Genomic DNA, 19,507 nt, shown 5'->3' with positions numbered 1-19,507 from the left:
TAGCATAAGCCTAGAATTTAGTGTGGGTTGGTGCTACTTTGCATTATGGTGAATGCAGTAAATGATGTATTATCATCCGTAACGTTACTTGTTGAGCACAAAAGTTAGTAACATAAAACAACGTAAAAAACGAAAACTTACCTATGAAATGTTCTCCCTTTATGCTTTGTTTTCTTTGTTTGCGCGTTACTACACCCGGTCTCTCTAGCTTTAGTCTTGACTGAATGCGGTTGAAAGGCTTTTGTCCTAGGAGCACTGTACAAATATGGCGGCGCTAATGACGCATGCTCAGGGTCTATATGCGATATCAAGTGCATATATCTTATGTTGAACGAAGAGTCCAATGGATTGCGTTGATATGGTCACGTGATCATGCAGTATGAGGCGTCCTAACAAGGGCGTACTTTTGGTTTTATTTTCTGTCAAATCGGGAGCGGGAGATTTTGTTACAGACACACACTCACACGCAAAAAAGGAAGAAACTATTGGGTAAGTGCTCCCTTTTTATTCGCTGTTATAGGCTGCTTGAGTCTGTTAAATCACACTTCCTGTTTTAATCGTTTAATTAAGGAATTCATACGCAGACCACTAGACATTACACCAGCCTTAACTTGTTGGCCAGCGGGCTTTTGGACGTTTTAAGCCTGGTCTTAGCTTGGACACAAGCTGGAATGACCAGCCAAAGTCAGCTACGTAAACCCAGCGTCTCAGACAGGATTTAGCTTGTATAATCCAGCTGGTCTCCCAGCCTTACCAAATAAGACCAGGCTGGAAATGGTAAAAACCCCTCTAAAACCAGACTGGCCACCATTTTAGGCTGGTTTAATTTATTTTGTTTTTCCCAGTAGGAATGATGTTGTGAAAAAGATATATTTTCCCCATTGCAGTCCACTGTAATAAAAAAAAGCTTAACCTGACTTAATGTATCTTAACATCAAGTGATGAAAACCAAATTTCTAGCTAATTTACTTGTAATTAACATTAAATACTATCAAAAGGATGAGCCCTGTTCCACAATTAAAATGTGAACAACAGGCAGTGGCGGTTCTAGACCAGAGTGACTGGGGGGCTGGGCAGGGGCCACTTGTACTTTTAGACAGGGGCGCAGCAACCGGGCGGGATACATCCCCCTCACTTTTTTAGACCGACCATTTAGAAACAGATGATTAATAATTGTATGAACGTAAAATATTGAATCTCATTCAACTGTCCTCCCACTTGTCTGCTACGGCCCTGCTTTTAGGGGGCACACTTTAACATACATCACAAACTACAAGTAAATTTTCTTTCATGCATCCCTCTTCAGTCTTCATAAACAAGCCAATTAAATAACTTGTTAATATATTTGTATAGTAGGATGACACATTTTTAACATTCAAGTACATCAAGGCCCATTTTTGCACTTGTGAACTTTAACAGATGCAATTGAAGTCAATTTTTTTGCCCTCCCAATAATATAAAATAATGTTTTCCAAATGATCTTTAACAAACCAAGGATATTTTCACAGTATTTCCTATAAAACAAAAATTATTATTCTGGAGTCATAATAAGTCTTAATTCTTATAGTTTATTTCTTTAATAAAAGTAGTTCATTTATTCATTCATTCATTCATTCATTCATTCATTTTCTTTTCGGCATAGTCCCTTTATTAATTTAAGTTAAGTTTATTAAGTTATTAATTAAGTTAAGTGTTTTTTCATGTTGTTGTTGGGGGTGGTGTCAATGGCATGCGTGGAAGCGCATTCTCTTGACTGCTGAAAGTGTTTAATTTATCAAAAATATAATTAGATTTTATGAACAGCTTTTTTTTTATTTGCTGTCCCCAGGTTGTTGTTAAGTTAGGGTTTCAATTTTAAAACGGATTTGTTTATAAAACTCTAATATTTAGCATGCCAAATGTTTCACAGGCATCAGCGACACATCTGTCATTCTCTCATCGCCCGTTTCCACTGAGTGGTATGGAACGTTCAAAATCATATTTAACTTTGAATACATTTTTGTGTAAATTTTATCTATTTATATTTTATATATTTGTCTATGTAACTTTTTTTAGTGTAATACGAATTTGTTTTATCATGTAATATTTTATAAATATCCATTTTGCCACGAAATAGCCATAAGTTGCTAATGTGGCAATAAATAAATAATAAATAAATAAATACCTCAAGGGTAGATATTAGTACCTAAAAAGTACGAAAGTGTTCTTCTTAATTTTTAGGCTCTAATATGTACCCTTGAGGTATTAATATGGACCTTTTAGGTACAGATTTGTACCTTTTGAAAAGGTACCACCCCAGTGACAGCTCGCATACCTTTATTTCTGAGAGTGTACATGATGGTAATAGTTCGGTTAAGATGTTTACATGCCTGTACTGCACTTCAATAATGCGACTAAAAATCGGCATTCTCCACATGTCTAAATTCGATTTCTCGTTAGTTCGATTACGACCTTAATCTGATTAAATGAATCAAAAATAGCTGTTTACATGGTTAACTCTTAATCAGAGCATTGTCTTAATCGCATTACAATCAAATTATTGGTGTCCATGTAAACGTAGTTGCATTAAATGTCACTAATGGTATTGCTGTTTAACATCTCTCCACAGGTTGCAGTGAACATTTAAAGATCCATGGCATTCCAGATCCAATTACCAATTCCAGTTTCAGTTCCACTTTCAGTGCCACCAAGAAAAACAGACACTATAATACAATGGATCATAGAAAACAAGACAGAAAAACTGGGCAAATTATTAAAAAGCAAAGATATTAATGGACTATACCCTTCTGAGGTCTGGAATGATGATGTTACACTATTAACCGCAGCTGTTTTATGTAGAAATGAAAAAATCTGTTCCTATCTTCTTAAAGAGGGAGCTGATCCTAACAAACACTCCACAAATGGAAAAACTCCTCTACATTATACAGCGTTTCAAGCTGGAGTTCCTCTGAGTATTGTGAAAAGATTACTTGCAGCAAAAGCTAACCCTAATGGATATGGGCTACAAATATTTACTCCATTGCAATGTGCTGCTGATAAAGGCCGTGAAGACATTGTGAAGGCACTTATAGAAGCTGGAGCGTTACCTGAAAGACACTATGGGAGATATCCAGAGCTTGATGAAAAAGTGGAAAGAATAATTAGTAAAATATCGTCACAGAGTGAAGAATTTCAAAAAGTGCATCAGTTTTTCTCTCTGTCTTGTGCTATATCAGTGAAAAAGCATAAAGAAGTTTATAGAATCTATAAGGAAGATTTCTTTCAAGAGCACCCTTTTATTCATACAATTCTGTTTGAGGTGTATTTTGATGTCATTGGACAAGGAGCAGAGCAGTATCATCAGAGCGCCATCAAGTGGTTAAAAGACACAAAGAGTGCAGACCGATACATCGAAGGAGTCATCAAGCGCTTCCCAAAAATCCCTCAGGAACACTGGATTTATCCACTGACCACGTTAAATGCAGCTTTGTGTGTCAGCAAAAGAGTTTCTCCTGAAGTTTTCAGTGAGCTTGTGCCAATTCTAACAAACAGTCTTCAGCCCTTTGAAAACATGCAAGGAGAAAACATTGATCATCTGGTACTGAAGATACTCAATGTCATGATGCAGAAGACGTCTGAGCAGAAACTGAGACTGAACCATTCTGTCTATGAGAAGCTATGCAAAAGTCTGTTGCCTCTCACACATTCAAACTACTCAAGCCTGATTAGATTGATGACCTATCGACTGTTTGTTTATTTAAATGACTTTGCTCCTGAGCTTGTTTCATTGAGTGGATTGTCTCCGGTTCCGGAAACAGTACTCCTCAAAGCAGAGACGGAAATGGACGAAGCCATGAAAAAGAAGCTGCAAAAGTTGGATGAATCACTGAAACATCCAGCAGGTTCAAGCGCAGTGGAGAGTTTATGTGAGGAAACCGCAGCTCTATCAACACGCAGGAAGAAGAAAAAGAAGAAGAGGAAAAAGGGATCACAAGAAGCTGAGCTGCAAGGTAAAGAAGAACCGTATTCAGTCACTGAAGTGACATCCATTGAGGAATCAACTTCAAGTGTGCAGCCATTCCCACAGCCAACTGTGATCCCAAAAGAGTGGAATCAAACTAGCATTCGTTGGAGGCCCAAGCTTGAGAAGCTAGCTAACATTGGTGGTAGCAAGACATACAGACTGGGAAATCTTACTCTTGTTCTTAATCCTGAATATCTTATTGCTAAAGGAAGTGATGGAACTGAAGTTTTCCTTGGATTGAGGGACGACGGGACAGAGGTGGCTGTGAAACGAATGATTAAATCTAACTACCAAGTCCTTAAAAATGAGAAGGAATTTCTTTGACTTCCAGAACTTGACAGTCCGTCCATTGTGCGATATGTGGACTTTGCTGAAGATGCCCATTTTGGATACCTTGTTCTTCAGCTTTGTGAGTACACACTGGAGGAATATATCCAAGATCATTTACCAGAAGACAAGGATGTGAGATCTTTGGTTCTGGAGAAGCTGGTGAAGGAGGTTTTGTGCAGCTTACAGGTTTTACACGACCCACAAACCAAAGTCCTCCATCGGGACATCAAACCCCAGAATGTGCTGATTGGTAGGAATTAAACCTGATTGGGGCCACAGTTATAATTAAAATATCAATCTATTTTTCATCTTTGAACTAATGCGGACTTTTCATGTTACAGACATCAACGGAAAAGCTAGATTGGCTGATTTTGGCATAAGTCGCAGACTTAAACAGAATGAAACCACTTTGAGAACAAGCATTGCCAGAACTAGATGCTGGAAGGCAAAGGAGACCATAGATGAGGAGGTCAACACAGGGTGCAAGAGGAGCTCTGACATTCAGGTCTGTTTCAAGTATTAACCAATGAACTCAAAGTGTACTTACTGAATATATTTATTTAAACCTGTTTGAAGGTTGCAGGGATGTTAGTGTACTACATTCTCTCTAGAGGACACCATCCATTTGGTAAAGGTGCTGCTTGTGAATACAACATTTTACAAGGAAAATACTCACTGGAGTATCTGGATGATGATGTGGCGAAGGATCTTATTGAATGGATGATCAATGGAAATCCAAACAACAGACCGACTGTTGAGCAGAGCCTTGCACACCCCTTCTTCTGGAGTGATGAAAGGTAAAATACTCCATTGAGCTATTTACTGTCAGCAATTTAAATTTACCAACACATCATGACCTTATGAATTAGGTACAGTATCTGTACATTTGGAAATGATTACGGTACTAGCCTTGTATGAACTTCTATTAAATGATGAAGGAAGCTGCATTGTGTCTAGACATTCGTTTTCAGTTATCTGAAGATGTTGTGTTGTTCATTAAATCGTGTCAGGAGGGTCGAGTATTTGAAAAAAATTGGGAATCAGAATGAGGCAGAGAACTGCCGTAAAGTGGACGAGGAGCTTCTTCATGCTGTTGAAAAATTCACTGAGGGAAAAAGCTTTTCTCAATGGAAGAATAAAGTACGTCCAATGCACAAACATTCTAGTAATTATGTAAATATATGTGACAATGTAAAATGTATGAAAAATTAATAACTTCAAAATCAGAAGTATTAAATATTCCAGATGTCCTCTTCATAGTGTGTGGCATGCTTTAATCTGGGTTTGAGCAATAATTTGACTTTCTTCTATTCGTCCTTTGACAGTTTCCGTCTGAACTGGTCCAGAAGCTGGATGGAAAGAAGAAAGGCTATCCTGAGAGCACACTAGGCCTGCTGCGTTTTATACGCAACCTACATGAGCATTAGTGAGTTATATGTCATGTGATGTAAAAAATTGGCTTTACTAAAGTGTGTTATTGTGTGTCAGACCCTGTTTTTACTCTACACAGTCCAGAGGATGCAGAGAGCATCAACCTGATGGGTTTATTCCCTGATCTCTTTGGGAGCGTGTTCAGGTTTGCCAAGGAGAAAGGATGGCACTCCAGAGCGAGTCTGAAAAAGTTCTTCAGCTCCGTTCAACAGATTTAATTCTTGTTGTTTTTGGTTAAAGCAGGTACATTGATCCTGCACTGAGTTTCAAGAGTGAGTTTAAATGAAGGGTCGATTTAGGACCCTCATCCTTTGATGAACTGAGATTCATCCCTCACACAAATCGCTAAACCCAGACAATCAAAAAACATTCACACACAATATTTCTTAAACTGGATGCTTTGTATAATTTCTGATACTGCATTATGCCTGGTACACAGCTTCTTCATAAGAGTAATAAATATTCATATTATCAGCCCATAAAGGACTCAGCACACACACACAACACATTTCAAGAGTTCACACTTAGCTCACGATTTATACATAGCTTGTTTGGCGTGCTGTCCCGGGAGAGAGCCCTGAGCTCAAGGGATCCTCGAGCCCAGGGCTCCCTCCTTTCACAGGGCGAGGGGAGACTGAGCTCAGATCGATCTGAAACTCCCCCGCTGCTGAGGCCAAGGTGAACTTCCTGAGAGTAAGACATTAGAAAAAGATTTAGGCTTATTTTATCTAACCAGGGAACCCGGGGAAACCCACACGGAGAACATGCAAACTCCGCACAGGAACACCAGATGGCCCAGTGAAGACCCAACGCCATTGGTATTCTAGCTGTGAGGCAAACGTGCTAGTCACTGGGCCACCGTGCCGCCCATTCTGCATAAAGGTGGGAGGAGGGGGGGGGGGGGGGGTTTCTTCCAGACGAAGATAGTTGTAGAGAGGAAATGAGGGTATATACAGTGACTTGGGATCCTTTGATTGGAGGATCATGATTAGCTAATGTGGACCAGCTGGGTCTATCATGAGCACATGCTCCTCTCGAAATTAGTTTAAGATTTAAACTTCACTTGTCTAGTCTTGTTATTAATCTCTTAAAGTACTGACACACACTCACCTGTGGTGGAATACTTACCTCTGTTTGCTTTGAGAAATCACATTCATTGTCCTGTAATTCATGCATCAGAATCAGCAATAAATTATAAACTCTTCTATTTTTATCATCTGTCTAGAAACTCAGCTGTTTATTATTTTGTTCCTGTTGATTCCAGTCGTCCTCCTGCCACTGCTCTTTTTCTTGAAATAATCCCAACATTTCTGTGTTAAAAATATTTTTTATTAGTCATAAATAATACTGAATTACAGAATTTGGTATTTTTGCAGCTTTACAAAAGGTGCGCGTTATTACATTACGGTCAAAATCAGAAAAGATAAAGTGTTGCGTATAGGGTGGACAAAATATGGTGTGAAAAAGTCTTTGCCCCCTTGCTGTTTTTTTCTCTTTCTCTCTCTCTCTCTCTCTCTCTCTCTCTCTCTCTCTCTCTCTCTCTCTCTCTCTCTATATATATATATATATATATATATATATATATATTTATTATTATTTTTTTTTCATGTTTGTCACACTTTAATTTAGGGGTCCAAACTTGGTCGCTAGTGTCCTGCTGAGTTTTGCTCCAACTTGCTTCAACACACCTGCCAGGAAGTTTCTAGTATATCTAGTAAAAGCTTGATTAGCTGATTCAAGTTTGTTTGATTAGGGTTGGAGCTAAAATCTCCAGGACACCAGCCCTCCAGGACCGACAGCTTTAATATGTCAAATCATAAAACAAATTTAAATACTAGTCAGAGATAACACAAGTAAACAATCATGCAGTTTTTAAATATGGAAAGGGAAAACAAATTACATATACATAGCCTGGTGTGAAAAAGTGTTTATAGTTACATAGATAACCTGCAGTTATACAATATATAGTGTCCTTTTCAAAAAGATAATGTCTGTGTGTACTGTATGGTACATTTTCAGTTATATTAATATGTATATATGTGCTTACCATTTTCTGCTGTCTAATCATTCTGTAATATAACAGTGTTGTTCTGTCCATTTTATTATTATTTTCCTAATGATATCTTCATCTAGCAATTTTCTCTCCAGTTCTGTTGATAAGGTTGGCTTGGCTCTTACATTTTAAAGTTTGCTTAAGGTGAACTTTGTATAGGTGTGGTTTAAGCAACCATAAAAAAGGTAAAGGTTTTATAATAACACCAATACCAACTCAATGACAGGGCTGCAACACAGAACAGGTAAGCAGTTATCGATTGTCATTTTTAAAAATATTTTATAATTCTTATGTTTTCACAGTAACCACACACAGATTACACAATGGAGAATAATGGTGTTATTGTTTATGTTTAATAGTTACATTGTGTATACCAAACACAACCGTCATTTGGGGATGAGCAAATCGTGTTAAATTATACGAATTAGATCGTACAAATTAGCCACTAAAAGAAAAAGTTACGAATTGCCGTGAGATTGTGTTGCGTATACAGTATACAAATAATATACAGTCAAGTCCGAAATTACACCTCTCAAATTCTTATTTAAAGTTATGTTTATTCAACCAGCAAGTTGTTGTTTTTTTTGACTGGAAATGACACAGGTTTTTCCCAAAAGATAGTAAGATGATGTACAAAACGCATCATTTTGGAAATTAAATTATATTTATTTACATTTGAACAAAAACTTAAAGTCAGAATTTGACAGGCGTATGAACAATTTTGGGCTTGACAATATACGATACAACTAAACAAAATTAGATCGCAATGCTTTGTTCAGGTGATCATGTAATAATTGGCATATTCTGCCAGGTACAATACAAAGGATAGTTTCTTTACCATGCAAATCAGCATTGCACTGAAAAAGTACTTTAAGCAATAATATGAACTCAACTGTTATAAAGATGTCAGACGGTTTACATACAGACTTTTGGCTCATAATGGCACTTGAAAAGCTTCACCTGTGTTAAAAAAATCTGATATCATTAGCTGGTAGCAGTAAATAGGGTGCATTCATAAGCACTGCTCATGTTAAAATATAAAAAAGGCACTGCTACGTCACGGTGCTGTAGGCCTCAAAATCACTGAGGTTTGAATCCTAGATTAACGTCAGGAAATTCCAAAAAATGAGGCTTGCTTTGTTTAAATCCCTCCAGTATGACAGTAGACACACTAAACACAGAGCCCAGTGTATGATTGGTGCCCTTTAACATTTTGCTGTTTTTTTTTTTTCAGTGTTTCTTTGCAATCTATTATAAAACGAATAGCAATATATATATATTAAATGTTGTGATGTGTATCATGTCTCCACAGGCGGACATTTAAAGATCCATGGCATTCCAGATCCAAGTATCTCTTCCTGTTCCAGTTCCAATAGGACCTAAAAAAACAGACCCCCTAATAAAATGCATCATAGAGAAAAAGGCAGAGAGACTTCGCAAGTGTATAAGAGGCAGAGATATTAATGGACTGTACTCTTGTGAGGACCAGAATGAGGATATCACACTTTTAACTGCAGCAGTCATATGCAGAAATGAAGACATCTGCACTTATCTGCTTGGAGAGGGAGCTGATCCTAACAAACACTCCACGAATGGAAAAACTCCTCTACATTATACTGCTTTTACAGCTGGAGTTCCTCTGAGTATTGTGAAAAGATTACTTGCAGCAAAAGCTAACCCTAATGGACATGTGCTACAAAGGTTTACCCCACTGCAATGTGCTGCTGATTTTGGCCGTGAAGACATTGTGAAGGCACTTTTAGAAGCTGGAGCTTCACCTGAAAGAAACTATGGGAGATATCCACATGTTGACAAAAAAGTCAAGGCAATGATTTATCAATTATCTTCACAGAGTGACGAGTACAAGAAAGTTAGTTTATTTTTCTCTCTATCTGATGCTGTACCATTGAAAAATCAGACAGAAGTATACAGAATCTATAAGGAACATTTCCTTCAGGAACATCCGTTCATTCATAAGCTTCTGTTTGAGATGTATTTTGGTGTCATTGGTCCAGGTGCAGAGCAATATCGTCAGAGCGCCATCAAGTGGTTAAAAGACACAAAGAGTGCAGACCGATACATCGAAGGAGTCATCAAGCGCTTCCCAAAAATCCCTCAGGAACACTGGCAGGATGCACTAAACTGCATATATGCAGCTTTGTGTGTCAGTGAAAGTGTTTCTCCTCAGGTTTTCAGTGAGCTTGTGCCAATTCTAACGAATAGTTTTGAGCACTTTGAAAACATGCAAGGAGAAATAATAAATCATCTCATATTGATTATACTTAATGTCATGATGCAGAAGACGTCTCACCAACAAAGCAGTGCAAACTATTTGATCTATGAGAACTTATGCAAAAGCCTGCTGCCTCTTACACATCCTGATTACTCGGGTAGGATTAGCGTTTGGGCCTATGGACTCTTTGTCTATGTATATGAAATTGCTCCTGAACTTGTTGGATTCACCTCCATCCCAGAGACGATACTTAACACTGCAGAGCTCGAGATGGATGAAGTCATGAAAAAAAAGCTGCAAAAGTTGGATGAATCACTGAGACATCCTGCAAATTCAAGTGCAGTGGAGAGTTTATGCGAGGAAGCTGTGGCTTCATCAATGCACAGGAAGAAGAAAAAGAAGAAGAAGAAAGTCCAGCAAGAAGTGGGATCACAAGAATGTAAGCTTCCATTGAAAGAAGAATCTTTTTCAGGCACTGGATTGAAACCCACTGAAGAATCCAACTCAAGTGTACAGCCCTTCATACAGCCTGCTGCTGAGAACCCTAGTATCTCAAAAAGGTGGCTTCAAACCAGTCGTCGTTGGAGGCCCAATCTTGAAAAGCTAGCTAATATGGACATTTATAATACTTACAGGCTGGGGAATCTTACTCTTGTACTTAGCGATGAATTTCAAATTGCTAAAGGAAGTGATGGAACTGAAGTTTTCCTTGGATTGAGGGACGATGGCACAGAGGTGGCTGTGAAACGAATGATTAAGTCTAACTATCAAGCCCTCAGGAATGAGGAGGAATTTCTACGACTTCCAGAACTTGAAAGTTCCTCCATTGTGCGATATGTGGACTTTGCAGAAGATGCCCATTTTGGATACCTTGTTCTTCAGCTTTGTGAGTACACACTGGAGGAGTATATCCAAGATCATTTACCAGAAGATGAAGATGAGAGAACTTCGGTTCTGAAGAAGTTGGTGAAGGAGGTTCTGTGCAGCTTACAGGTTTTACACGATCCACAAACCAAAGTCCTCCATCGGGACATCAAACCCCAGAATGTGCTGATTGGTAAGCACTAATACAACCCTTCTATGTCTATGTTATTTATTTAAACTATGTTTGTTTTTTGAGTTAACAATGGTCTTATCTTATTTCCCAGACATAAACGGAAAAGCTAGATTGGCTGATTTTGGCATAAGTCGCAGACTGAACCTAAGTCAAACCACTTTGAGAACAAGCATTGCTGGGACTAGATTCTGGAAGGCAACGGAGGCCATAGATGAGGAGGGCAACACTGGGTACAAGAGGAGCTCTGACATTCAGGTTGTATCTTTTGTCCTTAGTTTAAGCCAACAAATTCATTTAAAATTGGTTTGGTGAGCTCTGACATGCGAACTTGCCTCATATGAATGTGTGAGACCAATAGAAGTTCAAAACAAGACCTCTCTGCCCAGAAGTTTTAAATATGGATCCTCATTTTATCAGTGTCACATCTTCTTGTTTTGTCCCGTCCGTGTGCAGCATTGTCTGACAAAATATCACTTGCTCAAACTCTAGTTTTGTTTGTGAAGCTTTGTTTGAACAGGGTGCCTATCCACCAAAGCATCGTAGAAACACGAGCAATGTTTTAAAATAATCAGCTTTGAGCATTTCTCTAAAATGTCAATGAATTTTAAAATTGCAGCATTTCCATCGACAGCAACAGAAAAAACGCTCAGATGCCATTTCTGTAGTGCAAAAACGCTTTAGTGGACATTTCATTCTGTATGTTAAACCAATGGCATTGAACAGCAAGTTCAGCTCCACATTTTAGTACCGTTCTGTTGTCGCATAAACACTAAAACACACCAGCATTTGTTGTTAGAATTAGAACTAACTTTGTGGGTGCTTGATGGATAAATATGAATTTGCTTTAAGCTAAATTGTTATTAGTGCCTAACAGCATAACTCTTTGTTTACATCCGTGCTACAACATACAGTTGATGCAGTAAACAATGCATGTAAATACATTAACAACTATTAAAATACTTAAAGTTTGTGGCTCATTGTCCACACAAGAAAAGCACTTTGAAAATAACAGCATTTGGACGGCATGTTTACATTTGTCTACTAATGTTACAGTGCCAGTGGTGGAAAGAGTACAAAAAAAATCATACTCAAGTAAAAGTACCATTACTTGCCTAAAAATGTAGTGCAAGTAGAGTAAAAGTATCTGTTGTCAATATTACTCAAAGTATGAGTAAAAAGTAGCTCTTTCAAAAGTACTCAAGAGTAGTGAGTATTACGCTGTAAAACGCTGATGCATTGTTTAATTTGTGCATGTGTGTAAACGTAACATTCTGTAGTGCATCGAGTTATTGCCCAGCTGTCACACAACGTCATAAGATGCTAATATTAGGTTAGCTTTAGGTTGTAATGTCAGGTGACCAAAATTTAATGTCTAGCCAGCGTCTAAGGACAACGTTATTTTGATGTCCATTAACAACAACAATTGACGTTGATATTTGGTTGATTTTAATTTGTGTTAGAAATTGACCAAAATCCAACGTCGAACCAACGTCTTAAACCAACGTCATATTGACGTCAATACTAACATTTATTTGTCAGGTATGGCAACCAAAATCTAATATCTGATAGACGTCATACTGGTAACGTCCACACAATGTCAAGTTGTATCATTATTAGACTTTGATATTTGGTTGATTTTAGGTTGGACATTTGACATTGATGTCGGCCTGACGTTTGGTTCTGATGTCAACCTAATTTTCATTTCCAAACAAAATGCAACGTCCCCACGACGTTGGGGTATATCGTAAATCTGACATCATGTTGACATCTTGTGCCTGCTGGGTGTTTGAGGCCATTTTGGTTAACATACTGTAAACATCCGTCATCTTCTCATCAGTGACATGCATCTAAACAGTCTCTGGGTCAATGCGTGTAAAGATTTTGGACATCTTCTTGGACACTTTTAATGTTTCCAAACAGTTTGCTGCGATTATAAATCACCCACGTCTTGAGGTAGTTCAGTATGATGCGATTGACCTTCTATGTGCGATTTGATTGGACAGGAATCACAGGACTGATTTTTCTAATCCCCATAGACAAGACAAAATAAAGTAGTGACTGCAGGTTGAAGGAAAATAGTGGAGTAAAAGTAGCAATACTGCACTATAAATGTACTCAAGGGAAAGTAAAAGTACACATTTATAAAACTACTTAGTAAACTACCATTTCTGAGAAAAACTACTCAATTAATTTCAAGTATTTTGTTGTATTCCACAAGCAGCACTTGCTGTAGGCTTTGCCTTGTTAACTCTATATAAGTCGATTCCTCTTTTTAACTTTTCAGATGTTGTTTATGTTCACACAGCTACATTTTACACTAAGTTTAAAGTTTAAAATGTGAAATCGTTGTGGACCACCCCATTAAGTGCAGGTGCAGCCATTGAAACCTTATTGGCTTAAGACCTCCGGTCTCATTCACAGGTAGTTTGACTGTATGTTGCTGGTTGTTATTCCTATTCATTCCCCAATAGTCAAATGAATCGGAAGTTAAACAATTGCATAAAAGAGCTTATCTCTGCATTACAGAATAAGGTTAATAGATTGAGAAAAATCTATACTAATAACAGCGACCCTTTTTAAGGTTGCTGGGATGTTAGTGTACTACATTCTTTCTAGAGGACACCATCCATTTGGGAAAGGGATATATTGTGAAATCAATATTTTACAAGGAAGTTACTCACTGGATCATCTGGATGACGATGTGGCGAAGGATCTTGTTGAATGGATGATCAATAAAGATCCAAACAACAGACCGACGGTGGAGCAGAGCCTTGCACACCCCTTCTTCTGGACTGATGAAAGGTATAAAATGCCATTGATTTACCAATTACATTTATAACAATCTAAATTTAAACCTCATGACCTTATTAAATATGTAATTTTGGTAGCTGTATGTAACAAGGTTCAAAACTCACACTTGAAGGGGAATTCCCCCCTTCGCCTTTCTAAATCATCAGTTCTCCTTTTATATTTTTCTGTCAGGATCGAGACAAGTGTAGCGCACAGGTGACACTCGTTAACACTCATGCCACTGCGATGCCTTTGCTCGGTTTGCTCCCATGGCTGCCAGCCATGGCCCCCTTCATGACACTGTACAATTGTCAAAAAGTTCAGTGCTGCTTCTGGTACTAGCATCACATCAGTTCTTTGGATGAGGTCCTGACTCTCTGTGGTCATTAAAAGTCCCAGGATCTCCTTCAAAAAGAGTAGGACTGTGTCCCTGTTATCCTGGCCAAACTTGCCCACTAGCCCGTGACCTCCTAACCATCCCATGTTATAAATGGCTCCATCAGTCTTCTCTCCACTATTATATGGCCTGGCACAGAGTGGCTGCAGTCATGTCATCCAAGTGGATGCTGCACACTGGTGGTGGTTGAGGAGATTCCCCTCTAAATCTGACCCTGAAAAGCAATCTGAGTGCCCAAGAAAGCGCTGTATACATGTAATGAATTATTATGATTACATGAATTTAAGGAGAAATAACATATCTAAATGTTTTTTCTCAATAATCTGAAGATGTACATTTCATTTAATCATGTCAGGAGGGTCGAGTATTTGAAAAAAATTGGGAATCAGAATGAGGCGGAGAACTGCCGTAAAGTGGACGAGGAGCTTCTTCATGCTGTTGAAAAATTCACTGAGGGAAAAAGCTTTTCTCAATGGAAGAATAAAGTAAGTCTAACTTTAATGCAAAATAATAATAATAAATGAAAACAAAATCAGAAGTATTAAATATTCCAGATGTCCTCTTCATAGTGTGTGGCATGCTTCAATCTGGGTTTGAGCAATCATTTGACTTTCTTCTATTCTTCCTTTGACAGTTTCCGTCTGAACTGGTCCAGAAGCTGGATGGAAAGAAGAAAGGCTATCCTGAGAGCACACTAGGCCTGCTGCGTTTTATACGCAACCTACATGAGCATTAGTGAGTTATATGCAGAGATGTATAGTAACGAAGTAGAACTACTTCACTTCTGTACTAAAAGGCTGTATCTGTACTTTACTGGAGTATTGTTTTTTCTCCTACTTCCACTTTTACTTCAGTACATATTTTTGATGAGCTTATACTTTTACTCCGCTAGATTTTTTATGAGCTGCATCGTTACTCATTACTAGAGGTGTCAAAGTTATTGATATCGGTTCAGTAATAGATTATAACCGGTTATTGCGTACTGCGTATTGCGTTTATATCCTGTGCGCGATGTCGCAGTAGAATACTATGGCGAAGGAGGCGAGGGCGAGTAAATAATGCTCTTACTTCAATGAAGGCGACACAGCACACGAGCCGCTATTTCACTACTATGGAGAAATGCTGTAAAACTCCATCTTTACCTCTCGCTCTCTCACTTTCAACATTTGACCCGCTGGCGTGTTCGTGAGGTAACTTTTCCTCTCCTCTTGGCTGTTAAAGTGATACTTGTGAATCCAGACACGAGTGTGCCTGAGGTGCAAGTTTTCTCTACTGTGTCTATTATGGATTACCTGTGATAACCGGGTATTATACACATATTGACTGTAACCGCGGATGTTCTTCCCACCAACGGTGAACAGCGATTTAATTTCTGAAGCCGATCGCAGCTCTTTCTGTTGAGCTGGTGAAGACAATAAACAATAATGGGGTGTAAGACCTCGCTTGTCCGCTCAAAAAGCAAGCAGGATAACATTTACATTAGTTTATTTGCTATAAATGCTCAGGCTGTCTTCTGTGCATGAGTTTTGTTTGATACATTCAGAAAGAGTGTTTTCTTTGAGCGGGTCAAATTAAGGGTACAGTTCATATATATTACCGCTGTATTAAAGAACAAAATTGTAATAAAAATAATATATACATATTAATATATTTATAGATTTTAATTAAAAAAATGTTGTGTTGTGAAGAAAAAATCTAATTATGTATGGAAAGCATCGTCAATGCACCGAGATGCACTGAGATATCGAGTTGAACCGAATCGAAGGCATGATAATCGTAACTGAACCAAACCGTGAGACCAGTGTAGATTCACACCCCTACTCGATACAATTATGGACCTCTTTCTTGGCTCCTGCATGGAGGGCGCCATAGTGACCAGCATCTTCTGGTAGAATGTTTAAAACTTCCATTTACAGCGTTTACAATTGGTAATTTGCGATCCAAAAATGGGTTTCAATAGCATTTTGAGTGGATTACGGAGTGTTTTTGTGACACACAATGTTGAACGGTGTGTGTTAAAGCTGTTATAATCTGTCGTGAGAGAAAAATAGTATTGTAAGCCATGTTTCTTTTCGTTCTGCTTAATCATGCGCCCCAAAAAAAGATATTTAAAATAAACAAAACATTATGATTGTCATGATTACCAGCGATCTCTAACCACCAGAGGTCGCTGGTAAGCACTCACTTTCACATGGACTACATCTTGTGAACTACATATTCAGTCATGCCACACACACACACACACGCACACACACACACCTGCTCCAAGTCTCCACTGATTGGACTCCCACAGCTGATGCTGCTTCTGGACCTGATTTCCACACTACTTAAGCAGCACACGCACTCATTCACATGGCCGACTCTTGTTTACCTGTAAAGTGACAACTTAACGCGTTTTCCTTAGTCTTGTTTCTCCGTGTTTTGACCTTTGCCAAGTTTGTCTGTTTGTCCCTGTTCACTGCCTGCCTGCCGTCTGACCTCTCGCCTGTTATAGTAATTATGATTCTGGATTTGCCTTTATTTATCTGTTTGCACCTGTGTTGACCCTTGCTTGCCTGACTACCATATAACCCTGCACTTGGATCCTAACGTTGTCTTTGTCACTCCATGTGTTACAATATCTTTTAACTGCTTTCTTTAATAACTACATTACACAATACTTTCACTTTCAGAACTTGAGTAGTACATTTTGAAATAAACTACTTGCAATACTTAAGTACAAAAAACGTTGAATACTTTAGTACTTCCACTTAAGTATGGTGCTTAAAGAGCACTTCAACTTCTACTCAAGTCACTTTTTTGATAGAGCACCTGTACTTTTACTTAAGTATGGATCTCTAGTACTTTATACATCTCTGGTTATATGTCATGTGATGTAAAATATTGGCTTTACTAAAGTGTGTTATTGTGTGTCAGACCCTGTTTTTACTCTACACAGTTCAGAAGATGCAGAGAGCATCAACCTGATGGCTTTATTCCCTGATCTCTTTGGGAGCGTGTTCAGGTTTGCCAAGGAGAAAGGATGGCACTCCAGAGCGAGTCTGAAAAAGTTCTTCAGCTCCGTTCAACAGATTTAATTCTTGTTGTATTTGGTTAAAGCAGGTACATTGATACAGGTTTCATGAGTGAGTTTAAATGTAGGGTCAATTTAGGATCCTCATCCTAGTCTGTGATGAGCTGTATTATTCTCAGGAAATAAAACCCTCAAAAAACATTCACACAATATTTCTAAACAGAATAATCTGTATACTTTCAATTTTCATCAAATTGCATTATCATGTGCAAAATGTGTAAATATCTGCTACACAGCTTGCTCATAGAGGTAATTTTCATATCTTCCACCCATAAAGGACTCCTCTTTAACATCATTGTTAGTACTGAAACACTCATCTGTGCTGGAATCTTTACCATTGTTTGACTTGGAAAAAATCACATTCGTTGATATTCATGCATCAGCATCTGCAATAAATTCAACTGTATGTAATCCCTGCTCCGAGTCTCCTCTGTACACCAGCATTTGTGCACTTAGGGCATGTCTGAATCCACTTTTGCTATTTTAAGGATGGGAAAAACGGTCGGCATGCCCAGAGCATGGTCTGAAAGGGTTGTCCCTATACTCTTAAAGTTTTAAGGGTGTGTTTTGGGTGTAATGTGAATTAATAAAGTAATGTCCTCTCCCCACTGCTCTTCTCCCTGTACACGAATGACTGCACTTCAAAAGACTCCTCTGTGAAGCTCTTGAAGTTTGCAGACGACACCACACTTATCGGCCTCATTCAGGACGGTGACGAGTCTGCTTACAGACAGGAGGTTAAGGAGTTGGCTGTCTGGTGTAGCCACAACAACCTGGAGCTCAACACGCTCAAAACAGTGGAGATGATAGTGGACTTCAGGAGAAACCCCCCTGCTCTCCCCCCACTGAGCATCATGGACAGCATTGTGGCAGCAGTGGAGTCATTCAGGTTCCTGGGCACCACCATCTCCCAGGACCTGAAGTGGGACACTCACATTGGCTCCATTGTCAAAAAAGCTCAGCTGTACTTTCTTCGTCTGCTGAGGAAGTTTAATCTCCCAAAGGAGCTGCTGAAACAGTTCTACACCTCCATCATTGAATCAGTCATCTGCACATCAATAACTGTCTGGTTTAGCTCAGCTACTAAATACGATCTTCAAAGGCTACGTCGAATAGTTTGGACTGCTGAGCGAATCACTGGTACAACCCTTCCTACTCCCCAAGAACTGTATTTATCCAGAGCGAGCAGGAGGGCTGCCAAAATCACTCTGGACCCCTCACACCCAGCACACTGCCTCTTTGAACTTTTACCTTCTGGTCGACGCTACAGAGCACTGCGCACCAGAACAGCCCGACACAGAAACAGTTTCTTCCCTCAGGCAATCCATCTCATGAACACTTCATGATAATAATTGTGAAACCAACATCACTACTGCTATACACTTTTATACACATATACACTTATTTAACAACACACTTTACATGCCAATTTGCACATAACAGCTGCACATATAACGTTGTATATAGTAATAAACATGTACATACACTTGTCAATCTGTATATTTGCACTCACTACTTACTTCTATTTTAAAAAAAATATATTTATTATTTGTTTTTTGTCCTGTCTCTGTTATCATGTTGCACTGTAGAAGCTCTGTCACCAAAACAAATTCCTCGTATGTGTGAACATACCTGACAATAAAGCTCTTTCCAATTCTGATTCTGATTCTAAACCAATCAGAGTCTCGTCTCCCATTTCTAAGCCATTTACTTTAGACTTGCTTTTAGTTGGTCAATGGTGTGTCTATTTCAGTTGTCACACAAATGCGCGCAAATGTTTGCTATTTGTATTCAACTTTATTTCCAGACATTTGGTCTTGACACAAGTTGTGCATGTGTGGATTTGCTGACAAACTGCATGAAATGATTCTCATAATCCAAATGAACCGAAGACAAGCGCCACCTGATCCACACATGTGCAAAGTATGATACACATACACAAAACAAAGGCAAAGGCTACTCTGCTTTAACACAATGCTGCACATTTATTTACATCTGACTTTAAATCAGACACAAGTGTAGTAATGCACGATTGTATATCAGTAGGTAGATGTGTACACATTAAATAAGAATGTTGCGGCTTTTTCATATAAAGTTGTTTGTCTTTGTTTCCTGAAAAGCTTAAAAACCAAAAATTCAA

General features: G+C 38.6%; 2 protein-coding genes across 5 annotated transcripts; both read left to right on the top strand.

Annotated features, from left to right (window-relative positions):
• Window positions 1-367: 367 nt before the first annotated feature.
• LOC130232492 (uncharacterized) lies at window positions 368-17,532 on the top strand. 4 transcript variants are annotated; one of them, XM_056462436.1, is made up of 8 exons: window positions 372-489; window positions 2,609-4,583; window positions 4,675-4,838; window positions 4,910-5,130; window positions 5,344-5,473; window positions 5,659-5,759; window positions 5,844-6,027; window positions 17,411-17,532. In XM_056462436.1, exons 4-7 carry the CDS (start codon window positions 4,919-4,921, stop codon window positions 5,980-5,982), a joined length of 582 nt encoding a protein of 193 aa, XP_056318411.1. In that variant the 5' UTR covers window positions 372-489; window positions 2,609-4,583; window positions 4,675-4,838; window positions 4,910-4,918; the 3' UTR covers window positions 5,983-6,027; window positions 17,411-17,532. The 4 variants fall into 4 exon arrangements, 2 of the variants coding, with proteins under 2 accessions (XP_056318411.1, XP_056318410.1); XM_056462435.1 differs by lacking the exon at window positions 17,411-17,532 and having other exon boundaries at window positions 5,844-6,626; XR_008838117.1 differs by lacking the exons at window positions 4,910-5,130; window positions 5,344-5,473; window positions 5,659-5,759; window positions 5,844-6,027; window positions 17,411-17,532 and adding an exon at window positions 1,910-1,958 and having other exon boundaries at window positions 368-489; window positions 4,675-4,837.
• LOC130232491 (serine/threonine-protein kinase/endoribonuclease IRE1) lies at window positions 8,030-17,417 on the top strand. Its single transcript, XM_056462434.1, has 7 exons — window positions 8,030-8,061; window positions 9,130-11,107; window positions 11,199-11,362; window positions 13,689-13,909; window positions 14,650-14,779; window positions 14,929-15,029; window positions 17,233-17,417. Exons 2-7 carry the CDS (start codon window positions 9,148-9,150, stop codon window positions 17,369-17,371), a joined length of 2,715 nt encoding a protein of 904 aa, XP_056318409.1. The 5' UTR covers window positions 8,030-8,061; window positions 9,130-9,147; the 3' UTR covers window positions 17,372-17,417.
• Window positions 17,533-19,507: the final 1,975 nt, after the last annotated feature.

The sequence above is a fragment of the Danio aesculapii genome, chromosome 7, assembly GCF_903798145.1.
Source record: "Danio aesculapii chromosome 7, fDanAes4.1, whole genome shotgun sequence".
Lineage (NCBI taxonomy): Eukaryota > Metazoa > Chordata > Actinopteri > Cypriniformes > Danionidae > Danio > Danio aesculapii.
This window is presented reverse-complemented; position numbering and strand designations above follow the sequence as displayed.

Bases quoted from the DNA above. Each gene is read 5' to 3' on its own strand.
- LOC130232492 (XM_056462436.1), top strand. From the start codon at position 4,919: ATGTTAGTGTACTACATTCTCTCTAGAGGACACCATCCATTTGGTAAA. The intron at 5,131-5,343 runs GTAAAATACTCC...AAATCGTGTCAG, and splicing joins TTCTTCTGGAGTGATGAAAG to GAGGGTCGAGTATTTGAAAA. The intron at 5,760-5,843 runs GTGAGTTATATG...TACTCTACACAG, and splicing joins CGCAACCTACATGAGCATTA to TCCAGAGGATGCAGAGAGCA.
- LOC130232491 (XM_056462434.1), top strand. From the start codon at position 9,148: ATGGCATTCCAGATCCAAGTATCTCTTCCTGTTCCAGTTCCAATAGGA. The intron at 11,363-13,688 runs GTTGTATCTTTT...ACCCTTTTTAAG, and splicing joins AGAGGAGCTCTGACATTCAG to GTTGCTGGGATGTTAGTGTA. The intron at 13,910-14,649 runs GTATAAAATGCC...TAATCATGTCAG, and splicing joins TTCTTCTGGACTGATGAAAG to GAGGGTCGAGTATTTGAAAA.